General features: G+C 48.1%; 1 protein-coding gene across 2 annotated transcripts in view; it reads right to left on the bottom strand.

Annotated features, from left to right (window-relative positions):
* Window positions 1–24,714, bottom strand: part of LOC123760312 (EF-hand calcium-binding domain-containing protein 14) — a 166,768-nt gene extending 142,054 nt beyond the window's left edge. Inside the window, exons 1-2 of one of the 2 annotated variants that reach the window (XM_069338347.1) lie at window positions 24,465–24,714; window positions 18,655–18,893 (exon numbers count right to left, since the gene is read on the bottom strand). In XM_069338347.1, coding sequence (XP_069194448.1) covers window positions 18,655–18,893; window positions 24,465–24,610 — 385 coding nt within the window. In that variant the 5' untranslated portion in view covers window positions 24,611–24,714. The remainder of the gene's footprint in view (window positions 1–18,654; window positions 18,894–24,464) is intronic. The other variant, XM_069338346.1, reaches the window with a different exon arrangement.
* Window positions 24,715–25,089: the final 375 nt, after the last annotated feature.

Genomic DNA, 25,089 nt, shown 5'->3' with positions numbered 1-25,089 from the left:
GATACTAGAGAGAGGCTACTTAAAGGAAGGCTCGTAGAACATTTAGGGCATAAACAAAACATTTCAAGTATTATCATGAACTCAGCAAATAAGATCCTGCTCGACCAACTTAGTCGCGTTCTACGACAAAATAACAACTCAAATAGGAGAGAGAGAGAGAGAGAGAGAGAGAGAGAGAGAGAGAGAGAGAGAGAGAGAGAGAGAGAGATGAGAGAGAGAGATGAGAGAGATGAGAGAGATGAGAGAGATGAGAGAGAGAGAGAGAGATGAGAGAGAGAGATGAGAGAGAGAGATGAGAGAGAGAGATGAGAGAGAGATGAGAGAGAGAGAGATGAGAGAGAGAGAGAACGAGAGAGAGAGAGAACGAGAGAGAGAGAGAACGAGAGAGAGAGAGAGAGAGAGAGAACGAGAGAGAACGAGAGAGAACGAGAGAGAGAGAACGAGAGAGAGAGAGAGAGAGAACGAGAGAGAACGAGAGAGAACGAGAGAGAGAGAACGAGAGAGAACGAGAGAGAACGAGAGAGAACGAGAGAGAACGAGAGAGAACGAGAGAGAGAGAGAGAGAGAGAGAGAGAGAGAGAGAGAGAGAGAGAGAGAGAGAGAGAGAGAGAGAGAGAGAGAGAGAGAGAGAGAGAGAGAGAGAGAGAGACAGAGAGAGAGACAGAGGGCTGGAAAAACTGCATTTTCCTAGAATGCCAGGAAGCCTTTGACTGTTCCTCACGAGCGACTCCTACACAAACACGAAAAACCAGCTGGAGTATTCAGGAAGGTATTGACTAATGTGGGTGAAGGAGTACCTTCCAGGAAGAAGCCAGAGAGTCACAGTACGAGGAGACCTGTCAGACTGGAGAGAGGGATAACGAGTGAAGTACCTCAAGATCGACACTAGAGCCCCATCCTGTTCTTAATATATGTCAACGATATAACAGAAGTAACTCATTCTTATTCACGTTTGCTGATGATGCAAAGTTAAAGCGGCGAATCAGAACTGACGAGGACTGCAAACCATTACAAGATGACCTAGACAATCTCTAGAGATGGTCTGAGAAATGGGTACTAGACTTTAACCCTGACAAATGCAAGGGTATGAGAATAGGAATAGGAGTAAATGGACCTCAAATGCAGTACAGTATGAAGGGAAGACAACTTCCAACTTCTGAAAAAAAGAGAAAGACTAAAGAGTGGACATAACTGGAGATATTACACCAGAATAGCCCGTGCTACTTGCCCCGCTCCTGTGCCAGGTAAGTCCACTACGGGCTCACCATAGCCCGTGCTACTTGCCCCGCTCCTGTGCCAGGTAAGTCCACTACGGGCTCACCATAGCCCGTGCTACTTGCCCCGCTCCTGTGCCAGGTAAGTCCACTACGGGCTCACCATAGCCCGTGCTACTTGCCCCGCTCCTGTGCCAGGTAAGTCCACTACGGGCTCACCATAGCCCGTGCTACTTGCCCCGCTCCTGTGCCAGGTAAGTCCACTACGGGATCACCATAGCCCGGGCTACTTGCCCCGCTCCTGTGCCAGGTAAGTCCACTACGGGCTCACCATAGCCCGTGCTACTTGCCCCGCTCCTGTGCCAGGTAAGTCCACTACGGGCTCACCATAGCCCGTGCTACTTGCCCCGCTCCTGTGCCAGGTAAGTCCACTACGGGCTCACCATAGCCCGTGCTACTTGCCCCGCTCCTGTGCCAGGTAAGTCCACTACGGGCTCACCATAGCCCGTGCTACTTGGAACTTGTTCCGACGAATCTATGACAACAACAACAACAACAACAACATCTTCCCAGCGGTGTATACATCCTTTGTGAGACATTTTATTGTGTTTGTTTTGTTTGTGTTTTTTTAGATTGTTAGATTTAGATTTAGATGAGTCAGGTGTGTACACCCAGACCGTAGGGTGAGTCAGGTGTGTACACCCAGACCGTAGGGTGAGTCAGGTGTGTACACCCAGACCGTAGGGTGAGTCAGGTGTGTACACCCAGACCGTAGGGTGAGTCAGGTGTGTACACCCAGACCGTAGGGTGAGTCAGGTGTGTACACCCAGACCGTAGGGCGAGTCAGGTGTGTACACCCAGACCGTAGGGTGAGTCAGGTGTACACACCCAGACCGTAGGGTGAGTCAGGTGTGTACACCCAGACCGTAGGGTGAGTCAGGTGTGTACACCCAGACCGTAGGGTGAGTCAGGTGTGTACACCCAGACCGTAGGGTGAGTCAGGTGTGTACACCCAGACCGTAGGGTGAGTCAGGTGTGTACACCCAGACCGTAGGGTGAGTCAGGTGTGTACACCCAGACCGTAGGGTGAGTCAGGTGTGTACACCCAGACCGTAGGGTGAGTCAGGTGTGTACACCCAGACCGTAGGGTGAGTCAGGTGTATACAACCAGACCGTAGGGTGAGTCAGGTGTGTACACCCAGACCGTAGGGTGAGTCAGGTGTGTACACCCAGACCGTAGGGTGAGTCAGGTGTGTACACCCAGACCGTAGGGTGAGTCAGGTGTATACACCCAGACCGTAGGGTGAGTCAGGTGTGTACACCTAGACCGTAGGGTGAGTCAGGTGTGTACACCCAGACCGTAGGGTGAGTCAGGTGTGTACACCCAGACCGTAGGGTGAGTCAGGTGTATACACCCAGACCGTAGGGTGAGTCAGGTGTGTACACCCAGACCGTAGGGTGAGTCAGGTGTGTACACCCAGACCGTAGGGTGAGTCAGGTGTGTACACCCAGACCGTAGGGTGAGTCAGGTGTGTACACCCAGAGCGTAGGGCGAGTCAGGTGTGTACACCCAGACCGTAGGGCGAGTCAGGTGTGTACACCTAGACCGTAGGGTGAGTCAGGTGTGTATACACTCAGACCGTAGGGTGAGTCAGGTGTGTACACCTAGACCGTAGGGCGAGTCAGGTGTGTACACCCAGACCGTAGGGTGAGTCAGGTGTGTACACCTAGACCGTAGGGTGAGTCAGGTGTGTACACCTAGACCGTAGGGCGAGTCAGGTGTGTACACCCAGACCGTAGGGTGAGTCAGGTGTGTACACCTAGACCGTAGGGCGAGTCAGGTGTGTACACCCAGACCGTAGGGTGAGTCAGGTGTGTACACCCAGACCGTAGGGTGAGTCAGGTGTGTACACCTTGACCGTAGGGCGAATCAGGTGTGTACACCCAGACCGTAGGGTGAGTCAGGTGTGTACACCTAGACCGTAGGGTGAGTCAGGTGTGTACACCTAGACCGTAGGGCGAGTCAGGTGTGTACACCCAGACCGTAGGGTGAGTCAGGTGTGTACACCCAGACCGTAGGGTGAGTCAGGTGTGTACACCTAGACCGTAGGGCGAGTCAGGTGTGTACACCCAGACCGTAGGGTGAGTCAGGTGTGTACACCCAGACCGTAGGGTGAGTCAGGTGTGTACACCTAGACCGTAGGGCGAGTCAGGTGTGTACACCCAGACCGTAGGGTGAGTCAGGTGTGTACACCCAGACCGTAGGGTGAGTCAGGTGTACACACCCGAGGGCCATCTCCCCGTCCCTTCCTTGACTCGCTACTGCGCCTTTCACGCGAAAAGTGTGCGGAGGTAGAGGTCAATAATAAGAGTTAGAGGGACGTTAAGAAGCAGTGTGGAGGAGGAGGAGAGAGAGAAGAGTGAGAGCAAGAGTGGCGGTGACTGTTCTTGACTGGGGGTTAGAACAAACATGCCGTCAACTGTGCCGCTGGTCCTCACAGGGTTGTCGGTGCCGTCATCCTCCAACTGTGTTGACAGTTGGAGCAGCACCTCTGCTGAAGAACAACAATGGGTGTTTGTACACCGCGGGCGGCTTCCTGCGTGCCTGCGCCTGGAATGGACGAGCACTCCTGGAAAAATGGGGGGCCAGATTCACGAAGCAGTTACGCAAGCACTTACGAACCTGTGCATCTTTTCTCAATCTTTGGCGGCTTTGTTTACAATTATTAAACAGTTAATGAGCTCCGAAGCACCAGATTCACGAAGCAGTTACGCAAGCACTTACGAACCTGCGCATCTTTTCTCAATCTTTGGCGGCTTTGTTTACAATTATTAAACAGTTAATGAGCTCCGAAGCACCAGGAGGCTGTTGATAACAATAACAACAGTTGATTGGCCAGTTGTCATGCTTGTAAACTGTTTAATAAATGTAACCAAAGCCGTCAAAGATTGAGGAAAGATGTACTCGTTCGTAAGTGCTTGCGTAACTGCTTCGTGAATCTGGCCCCCCATTTTTCCAGGAGTGCTCGTCCATTCCAGGCGCAGGCACGCAGGAAGCCGCCCGCGGTGTACAAACACCCATTGTTGTTCTTCAGCAGAGGTGCTGCTCCAACTGTCAACACAGTTGGAGGATGACGGCACCGACAACCCTGTGAGGACCAGCGGCACAGTTGACGGCATGTTTGTTCTAACCCCCAGTCAAGAACAGTCACCGCCACTCTTGCTCTGCTACCTGGAACAAGAAGTTCCAAGATTTGCTACCTGGAACAAGAAGTTCCAAGTAGCACGGGCTATGGTGAGCCCGTCTTACACACATGACCAACAAGAGTGGTGAACACGCTGGTGCGGGAGTGGACGCCGGGGGTGACAAACCCGCCGGCCTGGAGCCCATATTCATGACAAGCCGACACTGAATTACTGAGTGGAGGTGTGACCGGGGCTGGGCAGCACTTCCGCAACACACCCCAGCCTCACACACTCCCACGCTCCACCACACAGAGGCGGGACCAAAGAGCCAGACCTCAACCCCCGCAAGCATGTTATAGATTCAGCTACTCGGAACAAGTTCCAAGTAGCACGGGCTATGGTGAGCCCGTAACTTACCTGGCACAGGAGCGGGGCAAGTAGCATGGGCTATGGTGAGCCCGTAACTTACCTGGCACAGGAGCGGGGCAAGTAGCACGGGCTATGGTGAGCCCGTAGTGAACTTACCTGGCACAGGAGCGGTGCTGAATGTCCCTGCAAGCACAAATAGGCGAGTACAAATAGGTGAGTACACACTCCCACCCTCCACCACACTGCCAAATACACTTAACTGGAGTATCCAGTTCTCTCTAATTTTTTTTTCTACGGGCTCACCATAGCCCGTGCTACATGGACACTTCGTTCTGAGTAGCTAAATCTGAAACAACAACATCTCTCCATTTGTCATACCGTAAAAAAAAAAATACAACTGTTTTCAATAACCAGAAAAGTACGAACCCCAGCAACCCATCTAACCCAACGAGGTAGCTGCAAAGAAAACGATAATATTAGTGTCGAAATTTGTACAAAATACGTTACATGTTAACGGATTCGGGGCGTGTGGGAGAGCCTTGGGGGCCAGATTCACGAAGCAGTTACGCAAGTACTTACGAACCTGTACATCTTTTCTCAATCTTTGGCGGCTTTGTTTACAATTATTAAACAGTTAATGAGCTCCGAAGCACCAGGAGGCTGTTTATAACAATAACAACAGTTGATTGGCAAGTTGTCATGCTTGTAAACTGTTTAATAAATGTAACCAAAGCCGTCAAAGATTGAGGAAAGATGTACACGTTCGTAAGTAACTTGCGTAACTGTTTCGTGAATCTGGCTCCTGGATCCCACCGGCTGCCACCATACACACCAACACCACCAGGATAAGCACACAAGTATCTTCTTTAACAAACAATACAAGCAAAACAAACAAAAATACAAGAATATGCAGAAAAGGTAAAATAACGGACGAAACCAGAAGTGAACAGGAGGTTATCTTGAGGTTATCTTGAGATGATTTCGGGGCTTTAGTGTCCCCGCGGCCCGGTCCTCGACCAGGCCTCCACCCCCAGGAAGCAGCCCGTGACAGCTGACTAACTCCCAGGTACCTATTTACTGCTAGGTAACAGGGGCATTCAGGGTGAAAGAAACTTTGCCCATTTGTTTCTGCCTCGTGCGGGAATCGAACCCGCGCCACAGAATTACGAGTCCTGCGCGCTATCCACCAGGCCTACGAGGCCCCCTACGAGGAGAGCCAATAACGAATATAATTGGGAGGGAAGCAGTAAAAAGGGGGGAGAATTCCAAGCAATTTGGCAGCCACATTAAGAGGAAATTGTTGGTGAAACACTGGAGTGACCAGAGTGAAGCCCAAAGAGGGGAAATACTCGTGGGATTAAAGCAAGTAATTGAAGAACTCAACAATAAATTCCCAGCCAAGTTTACCCACGAACAAGAACCCTACATGCAGGACGTGAGCAATATATGCTAGTGAGAAACACAAGGGCCGAGTGGTAGTGATAAGAGTATTGGACCTGCCACAGGTCAGGTCCAAACACCACCTTGGGTGCTCAGGGGAAGGACTTGAGGGACCTGGACCTGCCACAGGTCAGGTCCCCACGCCACCATGGGTGCTCAGGGGGAGGGACTTGAGGGACCTGGACCTGCCACAGGTCAGGTCACCACGCCACCCTGGGTGCATAGGGGGAGGACTTGAAGGACCTGGACCTGCCACAGGTCAGGTCCCCACGCCACCATGGGTGCTCAGGGGGAGGGACTTGTAGGACCTGGACCTGCCACAGGTCAGGTCCCCACGCCACCTTGGGTGCTCAGGGGGAGGGACTTGAGGGACCTGGACCTGCCACAGGTCAGGTCACCACGCCACCCTGGGTGCTCAGGGGGAGGGACTTGAGGGACCTGGACCTGCCACAGGTCAGGTCCCCACGCCACCTTGGGTGCTCAGGGGGAGGGACTTGAGGGACCTGGACCTGCCACAGGTCAGGTCCCCACGCCACCATGGGTGCTCAGGGGGAGGGACTTGAGGGACCTGGACCTGCCACAGGTCAGGTCACCACGCCACCTTGGGTGCTCAGGGGGAGGGACTTGAGGGACCTGGACCTGCCACAGGTCAGGTCCCCACACCACCCTGGGTGCTCAGGGAAGGGAAGCAGCAGCCCCAACCATAAATCACTAGCGAGTACCTGCGACACGCCCCCCTAGACACAGAGCCAGCCAGATAACAGTATAATATCAAACAGATAACACGTCAGATAACCAATATTCAACACGGAAGTGAAAACTACCTACCACTGCGCAACACACCAGCGCCCCTACACACGGACCCTTCCCATGATAACGGAGAAGATATCAAGCTAAACGCCAGCACTTAGGCAACTGGGAATGCCGACTATCGCTGCATATACACCTACACCAGCTAAGCGTAACTCCCTCCCTTCTCCCACCCAGCCTCGTGTCATTCTGGGATAGGCTGACACAGGTGGAACAGGAAGCGAGAGATAATGTCAGGAAGTACATATTCCCAAATATCCATGACGCTCACGCCAGAGCCATCAGCAGCTAATTTGTAAAACAAAAGACAGGCGGCCACACCTGGAAGATTACACACGGTGGGGGGGGGGGAAGAGGGCCTGGTGAGCAAAATATAGTGAGGCATTCAAGAGAGACAGGGAGAGATGTTGAGGGCTGTCAGGGGGGGAGAGATGTTGAGGGCTGTCAGGGGGGGAGAGATGTTGAGGGCTGTCAGGGGGGGAGAGATGTTGAGGGCTGTCAGGGGGGGAGAGATGTTAAGGGCTGTCAGGGGGGGGGAGAGATGTTGAGGGCTGTCAGGGGGGGAAAGATGTTGAGGGCTGTCAGGTAGGGGAAAGATGTTGAGGGCTGTCACGGGGGGGGGAGATGTTGAGGGCTGTCAGGGGGGGAGAGATGTTGACGGCTGTCAGGGGGGGAAAGATGTTGACGGCTGTCAGGGGGGGAAAGATGTTGACGGCTGTCAGGGGGGGAAAGATGTTGAGGGCTGTCAGGGGGGGAGAGATGTTGACGGCTGTCAGGGGGGGAAAGATGTTGAGGGCTGTCAGGGGGGGAGAGATGTTGACGGCTGTCAGGGGGGGAGAGATGTTGAGGGCTGTCAGGGGGGGAGAGATGTTGGGAGTTGTCAGGTGGGGGTGGGTGGAGGGGAGAGGTGTTAGGGGTTGTCAAGACTAACCATACTACAAGATGGGGACGTTAGCGTGACGCTACGGAGCACTGCTCCTGTGCCAGGTAAGCTACGGGCTCACCATAGCCCGTGCTACTTGGAACTTGTTCCGTGTAGCTGAATCTATAACAATAACAACAACAACGTGACGCCACGGGGGAGACATCTCCCGTCACGCAGGGTGCAGTTGCACCTCCACAGATCTCCAGTATCAGCTCTTGATACTGGTAATGGCTCAAAAGGGCCACCACTTACGGGCTTACTTACTTACTTACTTACTTACTTACTTACTTACTTACTTACACTTACTTACGCACAAATGACCATGTACTCTACTTACTGTAATGACAAGAGTGGCGGCAAAAAAAGGCGTCCTAGTCCCTCCCGAGGTGTTGAGGACTAGGGAGAACCACCTGCCTCTCGAGCCAGTCCTCCGTGTCCTGCTGGATAACTAATAATTGATAACGGTAGATAACAATAGACACGCGAGAAGATTGCCAAGACAAGCTCCAGGTTGACGCTAACAACCGGCAGTGAGTACTGAAGGTGACACCTGACAAGGTGTGAGCCACAAGGAAGGCACCAGGTGTGTACACCCAGAGCGTAGGGCGAGTCAGGTGTGTACACCCAGAGCGTAGGGCGAGTCAGGTGTGTACACCCAGAGCGTAGGGCGAGTCAGGTGTCCACACCCAGAGCGTAGGGCGAGTCAGGTGTGTACACCCAGAGCGTAGGGCGAGTCAGGTGTCCACACCCAGAGCGTAGGGCGAGTCAGGTGTCCACACCCAGAGCGTAGGGCGAGTCAGGTGTCCACACCCAGAGCGTAGGGCGAGTCAGGTGTCCACACCCAGAGCGTAGGGCGAGTCAGGTGTCCACACCCAGAGCGTAGGGCGAGTCAGGTGTCCACACCCAGAGCGTAGGGCGAGTCAGGTGTCCACACCCAGAGCGTAGGGCGAGTCAGGTGTCCACACCCAGAGCGTAGGGCGAGTCAGGTGTCCACACCCAGAAGAGGTGCTGTGGTGTGGCAGCACCTGGGAGGAGGAGGAGCGAGGGCGCCAGCCACAGGACACAACATGGGGCAGTAAACACAGTAAACCCACATCAAAAGAATATCATCAGCGGCATATGCTAGACTGGCCAACATAAGAACTGCCTTCAGAAACTTGTGTAAGGAATCTTTCAGAACCCTGTATACCACTTATGTAAGACCAATCCTGGAGTATGCAGCTCCAGCCTGGAGTCCATACCTAGTTAAACACAAGACAAAGTTAGAGAAGATTCAGCGGTATGCCACCAGGCTCGTCCCGGAACTGAGAGGATTGAGCTACGAGGAAAGGCTAAAGGAGCTGAACCTCACATCCCTGGAAAACAGAAGAGTAAGGGGAGACATGATAACCACCTACAAAATTCTCAGGGGAATTGACAGGGTGGACAAAGACAAACTCTTCAGCACGGGTGGGACACGAACAAGGGGACACAGGTGGAAACTTAGTACCCAGATGAGCCACAGAGACGTTAGAAAGAATTTTTTCAGTGTCAGAGTAGTTAATAAATGGAATGCACTAGGAAGTGATGTGGTGGAGGCTGACTCCATACACAGTTTCAAATGTAGGTATGATAGAGCCCAGTAGGCTCAGGAATCTGTACACCAGTTGATTGACAGTTGAGAGGCGGGACCAAAGAGCCAAAGCTCAACCCCCGCAAGCACAATTAGGTGAGTACAGCGAGTGTGAGAGGCGGAGCCCCGGGGGTCCAGGAGACCGCCGTCCTGGCCAGCTGGGTCACGCGCGGGGCCATGCTTCAGTGTCTACCCACCACATCTACACCGACAGCAAGCTCTTAGAGGTGGTATTAACACAAACACTGTACAAGGAGAGACATGTACAAGCGCATCAACATGCGCAACGGAGAAGTGTGCTGCCGAGTCCTCCTTCTGCTGTGCTGCCATAACTCCCCACAAGCAGTCGTAAATTGCTATCTTTTGCAGGTATAGTGTAGGAGGCAACCCTCCACCCCTCCCAAGGCCCTGGGGGTGTGGAGCACCACAGGCCGGCCACTCCACCTCCCCCCTCCCCCCCCCCCCCCCCACCCCACCATAACAAACACTACTTCACTCTTATAAAATTGTCAGAAAATATTGTAGGAGTTACGCGCGGCTCGGCTCATTATTACTCTGCTCCAGCATACGTAACCAAGCCCGCGAGGACTACTTCCAAGGATTTAGTGAACGTTGAAGGTACTAATGTCATCATTATTTCTACTTAAGTTGGGCGTATAGATCAGGGATATTTAGTATTAGTGAATGCCGCCAGACCAGCTGGCTGAGGTCCGCCACACCAGCTGGCTGAGGTCCGCCAGAGCAGCTGGCTGAGGTCCGCCACACCAGCTGGCTGAGGTCCGCCACACCAGCTGGCTGAGGTCCGCCAGACCAGCTGGCTGAGGTCCGCCACACCAGCTGGCTGAGGTCCGCCAGACCAGCTGGCTGAGGTCCGCCACACCAGCTGGCTGAGGTCCGCCAGACCAGCTGGCTGAGGTCCGCCAGACCAGCTGGCTGAGGTCCGCCAGACCAGCTGGCTGAGGTCCGCCAGACCAGCTGGCTGAGGTCCCCGCCAGCTACGGCTGTCCTGGAGACCGCGGTCACGCCACTGTACAAGTTGTCCTCTCATCCTCCAGAGGACGGGAGACATCTCCCGTCACGCAGGGTGCAGTCGCACCTCCACAGATCTCCAGTATCAGCTCTTGATACTGGTAATGACTCAAAAGGGCCACCACTTACGGGCTATTCATGCCTGTGCCACCTCTTGGGTGGCTTCATCTTTATCAATCAATCAATCCTCCAGAGGCCTCTCCACGTTTACAATAGAGTGCCGGCGGTGCTGGCACCGAGGGTGGTAGTGGTGGCAGTGGCACTGAGGGTGGAAGTGGCACTGAGGGTGGTAGTGGTGGCAGTGGCACTGAGGGTGGTAGTGGTGGCAGTGGCACTGAGGGTGGCAGTGGTGGAAGTGGCACTGAGGGTGGAAGTGGCACTGAGGGTGGTAGTGGTGGCAGTGGCACTGAGGGTGGTAGTGGTGGAAGTGGCACTGAGGGTGGAAGTGGCACTGAGGGTGGTAGTGGTGGAAGTGGCACTGAGGGTGGAAGTGGCACTGAGGGTGGAAGTGGCACTGAGGGTGGTAGTGGTGGAAGTGGCACTGAGGGTGGAAGTGGCACTGAGGGTGGTAGTGGTGGAAGTGGCACTGAGGGTGGAAGTGGCACTGAGGGTGGTAGTGGTGGCAGTGGTGGAAGTGGCACTGAGGGTGGAAGTGGCACTGAGGGTGGTAGTGGTGGCAGTGGCACTGAGGGTGGTAGTGGTGGCAGTGGCACTGAGGGTGGCAGTGGTGGAAGTGGCACTGAGGGTGGAAGTGGCACTGAGGGTGGTAGTGGTGGCAGTGGCACTGAGGGTGGTAGTGGTGGCAGTGGCACTGAGGGTGGAAGTGGCACTGAGGGTGGCAGTGGTGGCAGTGGCACTGAGGGTGGAAGTGGCACTGAGGGTGGTAGTGGTGGCAGTGGCACTGAGGGTGGTAGTGGTGGCAGTGGCACTGAGGGTGGTAGTGGTGGCAGTGGCACTGAGGGTGGTAGTGGTGGCAGTGGCACTGAGGGTGGTAGTGGTGGCAGTGGCACTGAGGGTGGTAGTGGTGGCAGTGGCACTGAGGGTGGTAGTGGTGGCAGTGGTACTGAGGGTGGTAGTGGTGGCAATGGCACTGAGGGTGGTAGTGGTGGCAGTGGCACTGAGGGTGGTAGTGGTGGCAGTGGCACTGAGGGTGGTAGTGGTGGCAGTGGCACTGAGGGTGGTAGTGGTGGAAGTGGCACTGAGGGTGGTAGTGGTGGAAGTGCCGACAGTGGCACGAATCTGCAAACAATGGTATAGACTGGGAAGGAACGGAGGAATGATTCTATATCTTTTACTTCACTTAAGTTGCCTCTAACTTCACTTAAGTTGCCTCTAACTTCACTTAAGTTGCCTCTAGACCTGCAGTGGCCTGTCCCCTCACTATAGCGGAGAGAGAGAGACTCACACACCACAAATCTTAACTGCAGCTTTACCCCACTCTCATACTATTCTCCATCTGTAGTTCCTTTAGGAATGAGAGTGCTAGAACATTATAATATTAATGTAATGGAAAACGGGAGGGAAACCATACTCTTACCCATTAAAAGGGGTAAGCTGGAAGAGAAAATCTAGCCGGAACGGGAGTTCCTCATGTGTTCAAAATGGGTGAGAGGGACGGAGGGGGGGAGATAGAGGGAGAGAAGGGGGAGGGGGGCTAGGATAACTTATCAAGACACTGAACTGTGTAAAGGAGTACCTTAAGGACAGAAAACAAAGTGAGAGAGGTGCCTAGATGAAGGACTGTTAGTGGTGATGGTGGTGATAGTAGTGGTGGTAGTAGTGGTGGTAGTAATGTCGACAGTAATGTCGACTAAAGCCATAGTACTCGCCGTAGCGACCACCCCACTACACAAACCAACGCCCCACCCGTATACAATGGCACTACAAGCCTAAAAAAAAAACACGTGCCCCCCCCCCCCAGCATGTACGGGTTTGTCAACACTCCAGAGGCAGAGGGCACATAGTCCTCGCCCCCACCACCCCCACCATGACAGGTGGTGGGCCAAGGACACACAGGTCCCTTCCCACCGGTGGTGGGGGTGGGGGTGGTGATGGTGGTGGTGGTGGTGGTGGTGGTGGTGGTGGTGGTGGTGGTGGTGGTGGTGATGGTGATGGTGATGGTGATGGTGATGGTGGTGGTGGTGGTGGTGATGGTGGTGGTGGTGGTGGTGGTGGTGGTGGTGGTGGTGGTGGTGGTGGTGATGGTGATGGTGATGGTGATGGTGATGGTGATGGTGATGGTGGTGGTGGTGGTGATGCTCTGGCTGTAAGTGATGATGATGATGTAGGTGGTGGTGATGCAAGTGGTGGTTGATACACAACCACATGATACACACCCACATGATACACAACATATCGCATGATACACAGCATACTACATACATGTATTATGGGGCTTATGTAGAATCATACATATGACTATCGTCTGTCCAGAACAGTTGGTTATTATAAAGACTCTGGTGTCGTGTGCTAGCTCCTGGCCCCGGTATAATGAGACTTCTCAAAAGGGAACTACACCTTATGTGACTGGAGGAAAGCAGAAGCTAGAAAGGCATGACCACGACACACAAATTACTCAAGCTTGTCTGCAGAGGGTACCTACCCCTCGAGATGGTTTCGAGGATCAATGTCCTCGCGGCCCGGTCTCTGCTTAGCCTTCCTGGTTGGTGGTCTGATCAACTAGGCTGTTAGACGCCGCTGCTCGCATTGTGGCGTATGAATCACAGTTACGTTAACAAGGTATTGTTTGGAGGTGTTAAGGTATCTTTTGAATACCGTGAGAGACCAGCTAGTTATACCTTGAGGTGATTCCGGGGCTCAGCGACCCCGCGGCCCGGTCGTCGACCAGGCCTCCTGGTTGCTGGACTGGTCAACCAGGCTGTTGGACGCAGCTGCTCGCAGCCTGACGTATGAGTCACAGCCTGGTTGATCAGGTACCAGGCTTACATATAAGTTATGCCCCTTATGTTTACACCAATCTGTCCTCTTACATAGTACGTCGCATTTCCATCGTAGGCGTTACCTAAGGTCAAAAATTGTCGTGCTAGAAAATGGCATCGGCTGGCGGAAAGTGACGTACTATGTCCCGTTTTCTGTTGTGGGTCCTCTGGTAGGTTAGGAGAGGACACTTTAAATTGACCGTTTTCTTGACGTTGGGACTCCGCTCCTGTGCCAGGTAAGTCCACTACGGGCTCACCATAGCCCGTGCTACTTGCCCCGCTCCTGTGCTAGGTAAGTCCACTACGGGCTAACCATAGCCTGTGCTACTTGCCCCGCTCCTGTGCCAGGTAAGTTACGGGCTCACCATAGCCCGTGCTACTTGGAACTTGTTCCGAGTAGCTGAATCTATAACAACAACAACATGACGTTGAGAAACCTTAGGAGATACGAGCTGGTTTGGAAAGTGTTGAATAGTCTTGGGGCCCTTGATCTTGACAGACTTCTCTGTCAATGGTGGCCAACACCATAGTAACATTTAAAATTGCATGCGACACAACCCAAGTGGCCCAGGAGCTGAAGCTCGCCCTTCAAAACCCCATATAGGTGAGCACGCGCGCGCGCCCGTAACTCCCTCTGCACCTGCAACAGTGCGTAAATGGGTCGACCAATCAAGTGGCAGTGTACAGCCACTTAGGTAATGGGAAAAACAGGCCGGCAGCCGGAAAATTGTTGCTCTACCCGTCTAACCCCCTCCCCCCCCTAAATCCTTACCCCCATAACCCCCCTTCCTAACCCCAGCTCCCCCTCCCTCACCCTTGCCGGCCCCCCTCCCCTCTCACACTCGACAATAACAGAGAGTGGAGGTCTTGCCCCCTACCTACACCCCTCCCCTATTGCGTCACTCCCCTCAACCGTCTCCACCTTCCCTGCCTGGCTTAAGCCTCCCCTAGCTTACTGCTGCCCCCTAGACACCCCTCCCCCTTGCCTCCCCTGGCTTACTGCTGCCCCTGGACCCTCCCCTGCCGTAGCTCACGCCATATTCTAACAAGCCTAGCGAGCCTCAAGCTGAAAAAGACATAATGGACACTTACGCCGCCCGTAGTCTGGTAATGTTTACGAGGTCACCCCCCTTAGTGTTTTATCCTGGGGTCAGATTCACTAAAGCACTTACGCAAGTACTTACGAACGTGTACATCTTTCCTCAATCTTTGGCGGCTTTGGTTACATTTATTAAACAGTTTACAAGCATGAAAACTTGCCAATCAACTGTTGTTATTGTTATAAACAGCCTCCTGGTGCTTCGGAGCTCATTAACTGTTTAATAATTGGAAACAAAGCCGCCAAAGATTGAGAAAAGATGTACAGGTTCGTAAGTGCTTGCGTGAATCTAGCCCCTGGTCTCTTGTGTGAGCTAGAAGGTCGTTAGCGCCCCGGGCTACTGTGATTGGTCGAGCCCAGTCAACACGACCAGTCCGTGGGGAGGGGGGGGGGGTGGGGGAGGAGGACCACGAGGGTGAGGTCGGCGGGGGTTGGGGGGGAGATGGAAAATGGAGACAGGAACGGAAGAGGGGGGAAATGGAAGGGAAAATAGTGTTTGAAACCTGGTCGAGGACCGGGCCGCTGGGACGCTAAGCCCCGGAAACGATCACAAGGTAACCAGAAGGTAAGTGAAGAAGGGAGATGGAATGGGAAAATAGGAAATGCGAGGGAATCTCTTGAGATGGGAAGATGGGAAATGGGGAGCCAAGAGGGAAAATAGGCACTGGTGAGGCTCTCACACGCGGGGACTATCATCATTCAGCACCGCTCCTGTGCCAGGTAAGTCCACTACGGGCTCACCATAGCCCGTGCTACTTGCCCCGCTCCTGTGCCAGGTAAGTCCACTACGGGCTCACCATAGCCCGTGCTACTTGCCCCGCTCCTGTGCCAGGTAAGTCCACTACGGGCTCACCATAGCCCGTGCTACTTGCCCCGCTCCTGTGCCAGGTAAGTCCACTACGGGCTCACCATAGCCCGTGCTGCTTGCCCCGCTCCTGTGCCAGGTAAGTCCACTACGGGCTCACCATAGCCCGTGCTGCTTGCCCCGCTCCCGTGCCAGGTAAGTCCACTACGGGCTCACCATAGCCCGTGCTGCTTGCCCCGCTCCCGTGCCAGGTAAGTCCACTACGGGCTCACCATAGCCCGTGCTACTTGGAACTTGTTCCGAGTTGCTGAATCTATAACAACAACATCACACGCGGGACCGGATATGACGGGGTCAGAGGAAACAAGAGTGTAGCCAAGACGGACCCGGAGAGCTAATTAACGTGTACTAAAGATATGCTGCGGGTGGAACTTGATGACGGCACATGGAAGGGTCCAAGTCCAGAAAATTAGGTGTTGCCAGATATCAGCTGGCAACAGTCAATGGTCGAAAATGGTCCAGGACGGACCGAAACGTCGTCGTCCCTTCACCTTCTAGTGTGTGGTCTGGTCAACATACTTCAGCCACGTTATTGTGACTCGTCGCCTGCTTAGGGTACTTAAGGTTGAGGAAGGCCTCGATGCCATAAGGGTACTTGTCTTCAAAGATGATGATGACTTCAGATCTTAGAAGCCCCGAGAAAAAGCAATATCATGACCCAACTGGTGATGATATACATTTGCAGAATAGTAAGTAATTCGTTGTGTACGAAGGTCGGCGAAATTATTGTTCAGTAGGGTCCCAATACGGGAAGTTTTCCTTCAGTACTCAACACTGAGTACTGAAGGAAAAGGGTTTACAGTTTACAGGGTTGTAACTTCGCCAGTTACACCCGTGGTAAACTGTCACCTCTGTGTGTATACCACTCCGTGAAGACTGCAACTGTTTTGCCTAACCAGATACCTTTACGAACCCTTACCAAAGTTATTTACCTTAACCCTTACGTATATAACTTACGAAAGTTACTTACGGTGAAAACCCTAATACAATAAAAGCGTGCTGGGTAAACCCACATACATTATATTAGAGTGAGTGAGTGAGAGCTGTTAAAAACATTAGAAACATTTCGATATCAAAGACAAAATCGCATCAACAGACTTCTCGCAACATTCCGCAAATTACCTTACTATTAAACTACAAACATGACGAAACGGGGTGAGAATAGCTTGAGCTACCTCATCCCTTTGTGTGTATTTTACCTCAATAAACTTATTTCAATTTCAATTTCAACCAGACGAGGCTGAGAGGAGCCGCTGGCCAGCACGGCGGCGGCGGGAACCACGCCTGGAGGAGACGCTGCCACAGCCTCCTCAACACGACACAGGGAGGATCTGGTAGCGCTGTGGCACAGACACCACACCAGAGAGTCAACACACACACTGCTGGCCTTCCCAGGAGAGAGAGAGAGAAGGTGGGGGGCAGGACACACCAGTACACCTCCTACCTGTGAACAAGACAAGTCCAGTCTAAATACAACAATAAATGAAACAGCAGAAGGCCTGTTGACCAGACCACACACTAGAAGGTGAAGGGACAATCGACTTGAGAATGGTCCAAGACGGACCGAAACGTCGTCCTCCCTTCACCTTCTAGTGTGTGGTCTGGTCAACTTACTTTAGCCATGTTATTGTGACTCATCGCCTGCAGCAGAAGGCCTGTTGGCCCATACGAGGCAGTTCTTAAACTCAACCCCAACACTCTCCCCGCCCGTTGCCATACCTGCATCACCCTCCATACACACACACACATATATTATATGTAACTACAAGTCTTCAGTACACATTAACAAATAATTTATGATCTTCCATAGTAAATTCTGTTCAAGGAGACAATGTGGCCGACTGCCCGACCCACCTATGACTGTGTCTCCCCCCAGCCACACCCACCTATTACCCTGCAAAGTTTAATGAGACTAGCCCCAAGCGTCTGGCTTACACCCCTTTGACAGGCGTTCTATTTGATCGACATAATGTAATATTAGATAGAGTTGCTAAACATGCCGGATCTCCTTATTAATTATCAGCCCGTCCTCCAAAAATGTGGCGGTAAATGTAACAGCACAAGTGCAATTATGTACTTTTCATAACAGTCAGGAATTATACTTATTTTCACTTAGTATTAAACTGTACTGTCAAATATACTGTGAATGTTTGAGTTTACCTGAAAAGCTGAATAGAAAAACACGACCTTACCTAACCTTCATAGTGTTTGAAGATAAGCATTTTATTGCTTCTTAATTACAATTAGTACTTAGCCTATAGCTATACTGATATTACAGTTTTATAAAACTAATAAAACAAAACTAAAATATATCAATAAATTGTAAAGTAACTCAGGATATTTTCAAATTTTGTATAAAATCTCTATTGTTTAATAAAACTGAAAAAGAAATTCCTGATATTTAAAACTTGTGTATAGGAAATTGAGCTTGAAAAATTCATCCTAAAATTCTGAGTGTCTTAACAGAAAACAATGAGAATAAATGGGGAGGTAAATGTAACAGCCCCATAAGTGCAATTATGTACTATGTATAGCAGTCAGGAAATGTACTTATTACACTTAGTATTAAACCGTACTGTCAATTCGGAGGATGGGTTGTTAATTATATTAATTTTTTGTATCATTGAAAGATACATTCATTTGATGCACGAATAATCACAACAAAAGACGTGATTCGGTTATGCGTAAGTATCCACTAGGAAAATGAAACTAAACCATCACAGCCTGTAATCTATACGCTTGTCTAAACCACCATCACAGCCTGTAATACCCGCACCTCATTACGCCGCAGCCTGTAATTTCTACGCTGATCCCTGACGGCTGGAGGATTGACGTCGGCACTTATGTGTTAAGATTTTCAGAGAGAGAGACACACACACAGACAGGGAGAGGGAGAAGAAGAGATATATACACTGGGAGAGAGACAGACAGAGACATAGACGACAGACAGACACACACACTGTCCCCCAGAAGCCCACATCAAAAGGATGTCATCAGCGGCATATGCTAGATCGGCCAACATAAGAACTGCCTTTAGAAACTTGCGAAAGGCATCGTTTTGGACCTCGTATACCACTTATGTCAGACCAATCCTGAAGTATGCAGCTCCGGCTCTAGTCCATACCTATATAGCTAAACACAAGGAAAAGATAGAGAAGACACTGACCTGTTGTAATGAAGTGTTGAGTTGCGTCCAGTCGAGCCTGAAGGTGAAGCGCGAGCCAGGTAAGCAGGGAGAGGCCTGTGAGTGCTAACAACAATAGTGCGGATCGAACAGCCTCCCCGGGACTGGCTATCCACGAGTGACAGCCGTGAGCACCCACGCCCACGCCCACACACCCACACCACCGCCCTGACTCCTCGTCCACCTGACTAGGCGACACTCGCAGAAGATCACGCTCCCGTCTGCCAACACCACAAATAATATACTCGTTAGATTGAATGAAATTCGTAGAATTTCGTAGCATATTCTATCAATACATTAAATACAAATAACTGCAGAGCAGAGTTACTGCACTAAAATTTCCCCGATATCGGGAAAATGAGCGTCCAGATGTTTAGACAGAAAATACATATTTTGCAATTATGTTCACGCGGAAGAAACTGAAATTAAGAATAATATATTTTTCAATTTCCCACGTAACGTTTTCCCTCTTCTGTTCTTTCCCTATTTCTCAAATGTACGCTATTTTAAGTAAAGAATAAACGTGTCGTTCAATGCCTTAATTAATTCCCCGACATTCACACCGGCCGCTTTACGGCAGTACCATCCTGGAAGGTTGGTTTATACTGCTGGTGCCCGTGTGATTATGCTACATAATTACCTAATTACCTAAGTGTAGTCACAGGATGAGAGCTACGCTCGTGGTATCCCGTCTTCCCAGCACTCTTTGTCATATAACGCTTTGAAACTATGCGACCCACTCTGTGATGGAAGGAACGACTCGGCCCGAGCCTGAGGGAGGTTACAAGTTTATTTCCGTATTAAATGGGTTCCAATATAGAACCTGCGGGAAGAAAGCGACTCGTCCCTGACACCGGCTCAAATACTTCAGGACGCCGCTTCTACGTTAATAAATGAAAAAGAATTTTACTAGAGGCTTGGCTGGCAGGAGTACACCAGGTCATGGTTCGGGGCTCTTCTTCCAACACCACGAAATAATCTAGTACGCAATGTACCTCACAGTAACATAATAACCTTACAGCTACTGCATTTTATGAGGCTACTAGGTTATGTTACCTATATGATGTATAACCTCTTCAAATAAAATGCAAAACTTGTAGATACAAAGGAGTGCCGTTGTGGCTTATGGGATATCTACCTCATCCAATTGATGTGAGTGAGCAATTTGACCTGGGATCAAACCCTGGGTGTAGATTCTTAAATGTTAACCAATTTTCACCCGGTAGTAATGGGAACTTGGCAGTTCGTGTTACGGGCACAGTTACAGTTACGTGTTATCAGACACAGACCAAAATACATTCCACATTGTCGTGTCATCCTTTGTGGATGATAAAATCTGCATGAAAAGTACCTCAATAAATGACTACAAACATATATAAATATATTAAATATGTGCATAGGTGACATACTTAACATAATAGTTTCCCTTGAAAAGCTTCATAGAAAACACCGACCTTACCTAACCTACTTAGTATGTTAAGATAAGCATCTTATTGCTTCGTAATTACAATTATTACCTAACCTATACCTATAATAGGTTAAGTAACAATTGTAATTACGAAGCTATAAGATGCTTATTTTAACATACTAAGTAGGTTAGGTAAGGTCGGTGTTTTCTATGAAGCTTTTCAAGGGAAACTATTATGTTTAGTATGTCACCTATGCACGCAACTAATAAGTCAATATTGACTTATTAAATTTGCGAGAACGGGTTGAAATAAAGTCTTCCAACTGATATCACAAAATAACATTGTTTCCAACAGTGACAAATTCCAAATAGATATGATCAAAATTACGAACTTACACACGAAACACGTGAAAAGATCAGAGAATAATGATGACTGACAACCTAACATTTAGTAAGCATAACCAAGCAAATATAGCACCAGCCAGGAACATTATGAGCTAGATTATGAGAACCTTTAAAATAAAGTCTGCCACCACAATGCTCTCATATTTCAAATCACTCGAGTTTTTCCACAATGAGTACTGTATACTGTACTGTACTTAATAACCCCTTTCAAAGCAGGAAAGATTTCTGAAATAGAATAAATTTAGAGAGCATATACTGCATGCATAGACATGGTACAAAACAAGATATATATCACATAATATATAAATGGAATGCCAAATCAAAAATATTCAGAACAAAATGACAATTTAAATCACTAGAGTGAAAGATATGGTAAGAAAGGCAAAATTTACCCACTGAAGTATAGAGGTGCCATAGGCACAATTATAGAACACTTGGGCATCACATGGCCAAGGCTCTGCAAGCTCCTCCTATCTAGTACAGTATACGATATACTATTGGCAAAACACAAGATGTTTTCAAGAGAACTGGACAAACTTTTGTAGGGTGTGATGGACAAGTCGAGCTGTAATGGATATAATTATAATAAGCCTGTGTATATTTGTACTTTAGGCTTGTGTCGTGCCCCCCACCCCTCAAGGTCTAACTTTTGTCCCTTTCCAGGATGCAATCCCACAACAGTTGCTTAACTCCCAGGTACCTATTTACTGCTAGGCAAACAGAGGCATTAGGTAATAAGAAATGTGCCTAGCCAATTCTGTCTCACCCAGGAATCGAACCTAGATCTGAGATTTTGAATAAGGAATGAAGCAAAATAGACTACAAGATCCTGTGTGCCTCTCCAAGCAACATCCTTTCAGATCAAGTTGTCACAAGACAAGCCTGGGCCAGGCCATGGTTGGGAAGTCAGAAAAACTTGTCTGTTTTGTATTTTAAAAGTACAAATACTGTACTACTTGTATTCAAGACGAATTTTTGCAATTATGGATTCCCTCTTTCAACCACCACCTTTCCATCCATAATGATTTAATGATTAAGGTTGTCAGTTGCATCTGCATTGTACCATCATAAATAAATTTACAATATATATGTACAGTACCTTTATTAGCATTGCTTGCTAATAAATTTGGGGACAATTAACACTGCACTGGCTATACAAATGTTAATATCACCTGGGTTTAGACAGGTGCATTATAAAAACAATTTCAGATCATCTTCTAGAGAAAACAAGTATGGTACAGTACTTCATATACATTACTGTACAGTAGAGCTTTAAATGACCTGTGATTGGGCGAGCTCTTAACCTGAAATAAGACAATACAGAAGTTTTGCGACTCTTAAATGTGTGCAAAATAAACAAATGCTATTAACACTGTTGTAAATATGACATCCATACTTGGAAAGTAGATTTTGGAAATAAAGACAAGTTAACATTTTTTAAGTATTCTTGATCTGATAATGATAACAGAATAATGAACATAAAATCTATACTACATAAACTACACAAATAGTAGGAGCATTAGAAATAAAACAGATAAATCAAGTGCACATGTGTGCAGATACAATACTGTAGATATTATTGTGATCACAGAAACATGGATGAATATAGAAGACCAAGAACTATAACCAGAATTCCAAATTAAGATATAAAAAAAAATTCATACAAGCCTCATATAGTCAAACAGGAAAGCAACACTTATATACAAAAACTATTTGGACTGAACTAAATTAAAATAATGATAGCCTAATGAACAACTTTGTTCACCCAGCAGTGAATAGGTACTGTACCTGGTTGTTAAACAATTGACAAGTCGCACCCCAGGGAAAATTAAGATTAAGGACCTATCCGAAACGCTATTGGCTTTACGAGAATGTAAGAACTCTTGAATATATAAATAAATAAATTAAATAAATATAACATTACATAAAGTTATAATGTCTGGTTTTTATTTGTATTTATTGTCAGTTTGTTTTACTTTTATTATTTCAATGTTATTTTTCAACTGCCATTGTTGCAAGTACGGCGAACTGTATATGGAAGAGAATGTTAAGCCTCTCTCCGTCCTCTGGGTTAGAGGACAGTTGTACCTTGTCAGAGAAGGAGGCGTGTGTGTCTTTGTGGCTGCGTTGTGAGGGACCTACCTCTGTAGTGAGGTGTTTACCTCAACTTTTCTCTCAATGTCATTGAGAACTGGATTTTCTTGCAAGATATTTGACATTTGCTCATTATACAAGTTTGTGATATTTAAAAGAACTACACTGCTCACAATTATTAACTTTTTTTTTTTGTTGGCAGGGATGTTCTTACACAGGCCCTAAGCCTCTGGGTGGCCCATTAAATGTTAGTAATTTCTGTCTTACTTAGGCAGTGGATAAGTATTTATGACTCGTATGTTGGCTTCATAGAGATTATATTCCTTGTGTTTAGCATCATTTACATTGTTAAATCTCAGTTAAAATCTTATTTCGTTTGTAACTCTGCACTGTGTTAGATGTTTCAGTGGTCTGTTGGGCATTTCTCTATAGTGCTGACATTTTCTCTTATCTTCAAGAATCTGTAGGACTATTTCCCAAGTGCTTGAGTATCCAAGTCTGATGTGATTTAAGTTGCCAGCTTACCTGCCAGCTAGACTTGGCCGAAATGCTGTGCGTATTAGTGGCTTTAGGCATAGTGTGTACTATCTCTTTCTAGAAATCCAACATTATGTTTGTAACTCATCTTGTATGTATGTATTTTTATCTGAATAAACATTTGATTTGATTTGATTTGATTTGAAGTGTACTTATGTGTTTCTATTTTCCCTTTCATGAAAATAAGTTGTTTATACTTGGTTGAATTCTTGCACCAACGCAGTGATCCTGATGTTGCAGCTGCTGCATTATGGTCACTGTGCATCTTCTGCATTTCTCTAATTATTAATTGATGAGTGGCTTCATGGTGTGTGTGCCAGGCAAGTGTAATTTTTAAGTGAGAAAAATATATCAATGCTATAGCAGTTTGATGATGTGAGTAGGCATTATCCAACCTCAAATTTTGCAAATTTTGCTTCCTTAGCCATTCAATATTGTATAATACCTTGCTTAACCTATATAATTACTGTATTTGAGGGGATATGTTGCTTAGCAGAGGATACAAGAGGTATCCTTAGTAGAGGTAACCTAGGGATAGAAAATCTGGCCTCAAAATACACACCTGACTGCCATCAGTCACTGTCTCACACAACTATAAAATTGTTTTTACACTAATTTTGAACTGTGTAGGTTGTAACTTAATTTTATATCTGTTTAGTGTAGCACAACTTGGACCCACATGCAAGTAGCGCCCCCACCCAATCACCCTGTATACATATTATCTAATCATTTCATTATGCTCAAAACATTTTGAGTATTATATTTAGTGACTTTATATAATTGTATATACCAACTAATGCTCCACTGTAACATGTTCAAATGTATATTGTATAAATACAAATTAGTATATATCATTATGCTAATGATATTATACTAATTATATCATTATACTAATCCAAAGGTTAGCTTGGGATTACCTTGGTTTTCATAAATAATGTGAATTACATACCAACATATCCTTTACAATACTACACAATACAAGTAGTCTATACCCCTCACTATCACTGGTCTGATACCACAGTATATGTCCATTTTGGGGCTGGGTTATGAAAGTTGAAAAAAAGAAACTTATTTCAGTTCCAAATTCCAGTTAAATGATGCTTTTAACTAAAATTTTACATTTACCTGAAGTAAAAATAATTCAAGCCTGTCTAGCTACACAAAACTGTCTTGAAACATAACACTGAACCAGCACCTGAGCACCAGAGATCAGCAGTGAACCATAGGTATAGTTCATTTAGACATTGAACTCTAGCTAGTCACCTCTTAAAAATAATTATGGATTCATCAATTATTTTTATTTTAAGAAATAATCCCTAAACTTTAATAAACAGCAAAATTACATCACCTTTTCAATCTCTTCTTTCTTTGGGGTGGAGGGTTGTCAGGCATTGGAGCGAAATGTATGACTTCATTTTCAGAGTCTGAGCCAGATAAGTCCAGTAATTTGTACGAATCCATACTATTATTGTTTAAGCAAGACCCTGAGACCATTTTGAACCCGTGACACCCTCCACCTGCCAGACTACATTTCAAGAGGTGTGATACACTATCAGCGTCCACCTGCCACCACACATAGTTACCACACTACTCAACAGATGGCAGTCACACCTTGTAAACAAACTTTCCAGGGATGGCATGTATAAGCGCTCCAGCGATGGTATGTATAAAGTCTCTAGAGATGGTGCGTATAAAACTAGTCGGTATGGTGAGGATTACAAAAAAAAATCTGTAACTAATTTGTGCAAATCGACACACTTCTAGCTATACTGAACATATGTACATATACAAAAATAAATTACATTTTTAGATAGAGGGATTCGATAGTACAATTGGATTCATTCTCGACTCGCAGTCGGGAATTCGAACCAGAATGTGTTTATTAAACGATTTACGACCATCGGAACTTCTGAAATCAAATGGTATTATTGTTATAAACAGCCTCCCAGTGCTGCGGAGCTCGTAAACTGTTT

Source organism: Procambarus clarkii, chromosome 39, assembly GCF_040958095.1.
Source record: "Procambarus clarkii isolate CNS0578487 chromosome 39, FALCON_Pclarkii_2.0, whole genome shotgun sequence".
NCBI lineage: Eukaryota > Metazoa > Arthropoda > Malacostraca > Decapoda > Cambaridae > Procambarus > Procambarus clarkii.
The sequence above is the reverse complement of the archived record's forward strand: the minus strand, read 5'-3'. Positions and strand labels throughout refer to the sequence as shown.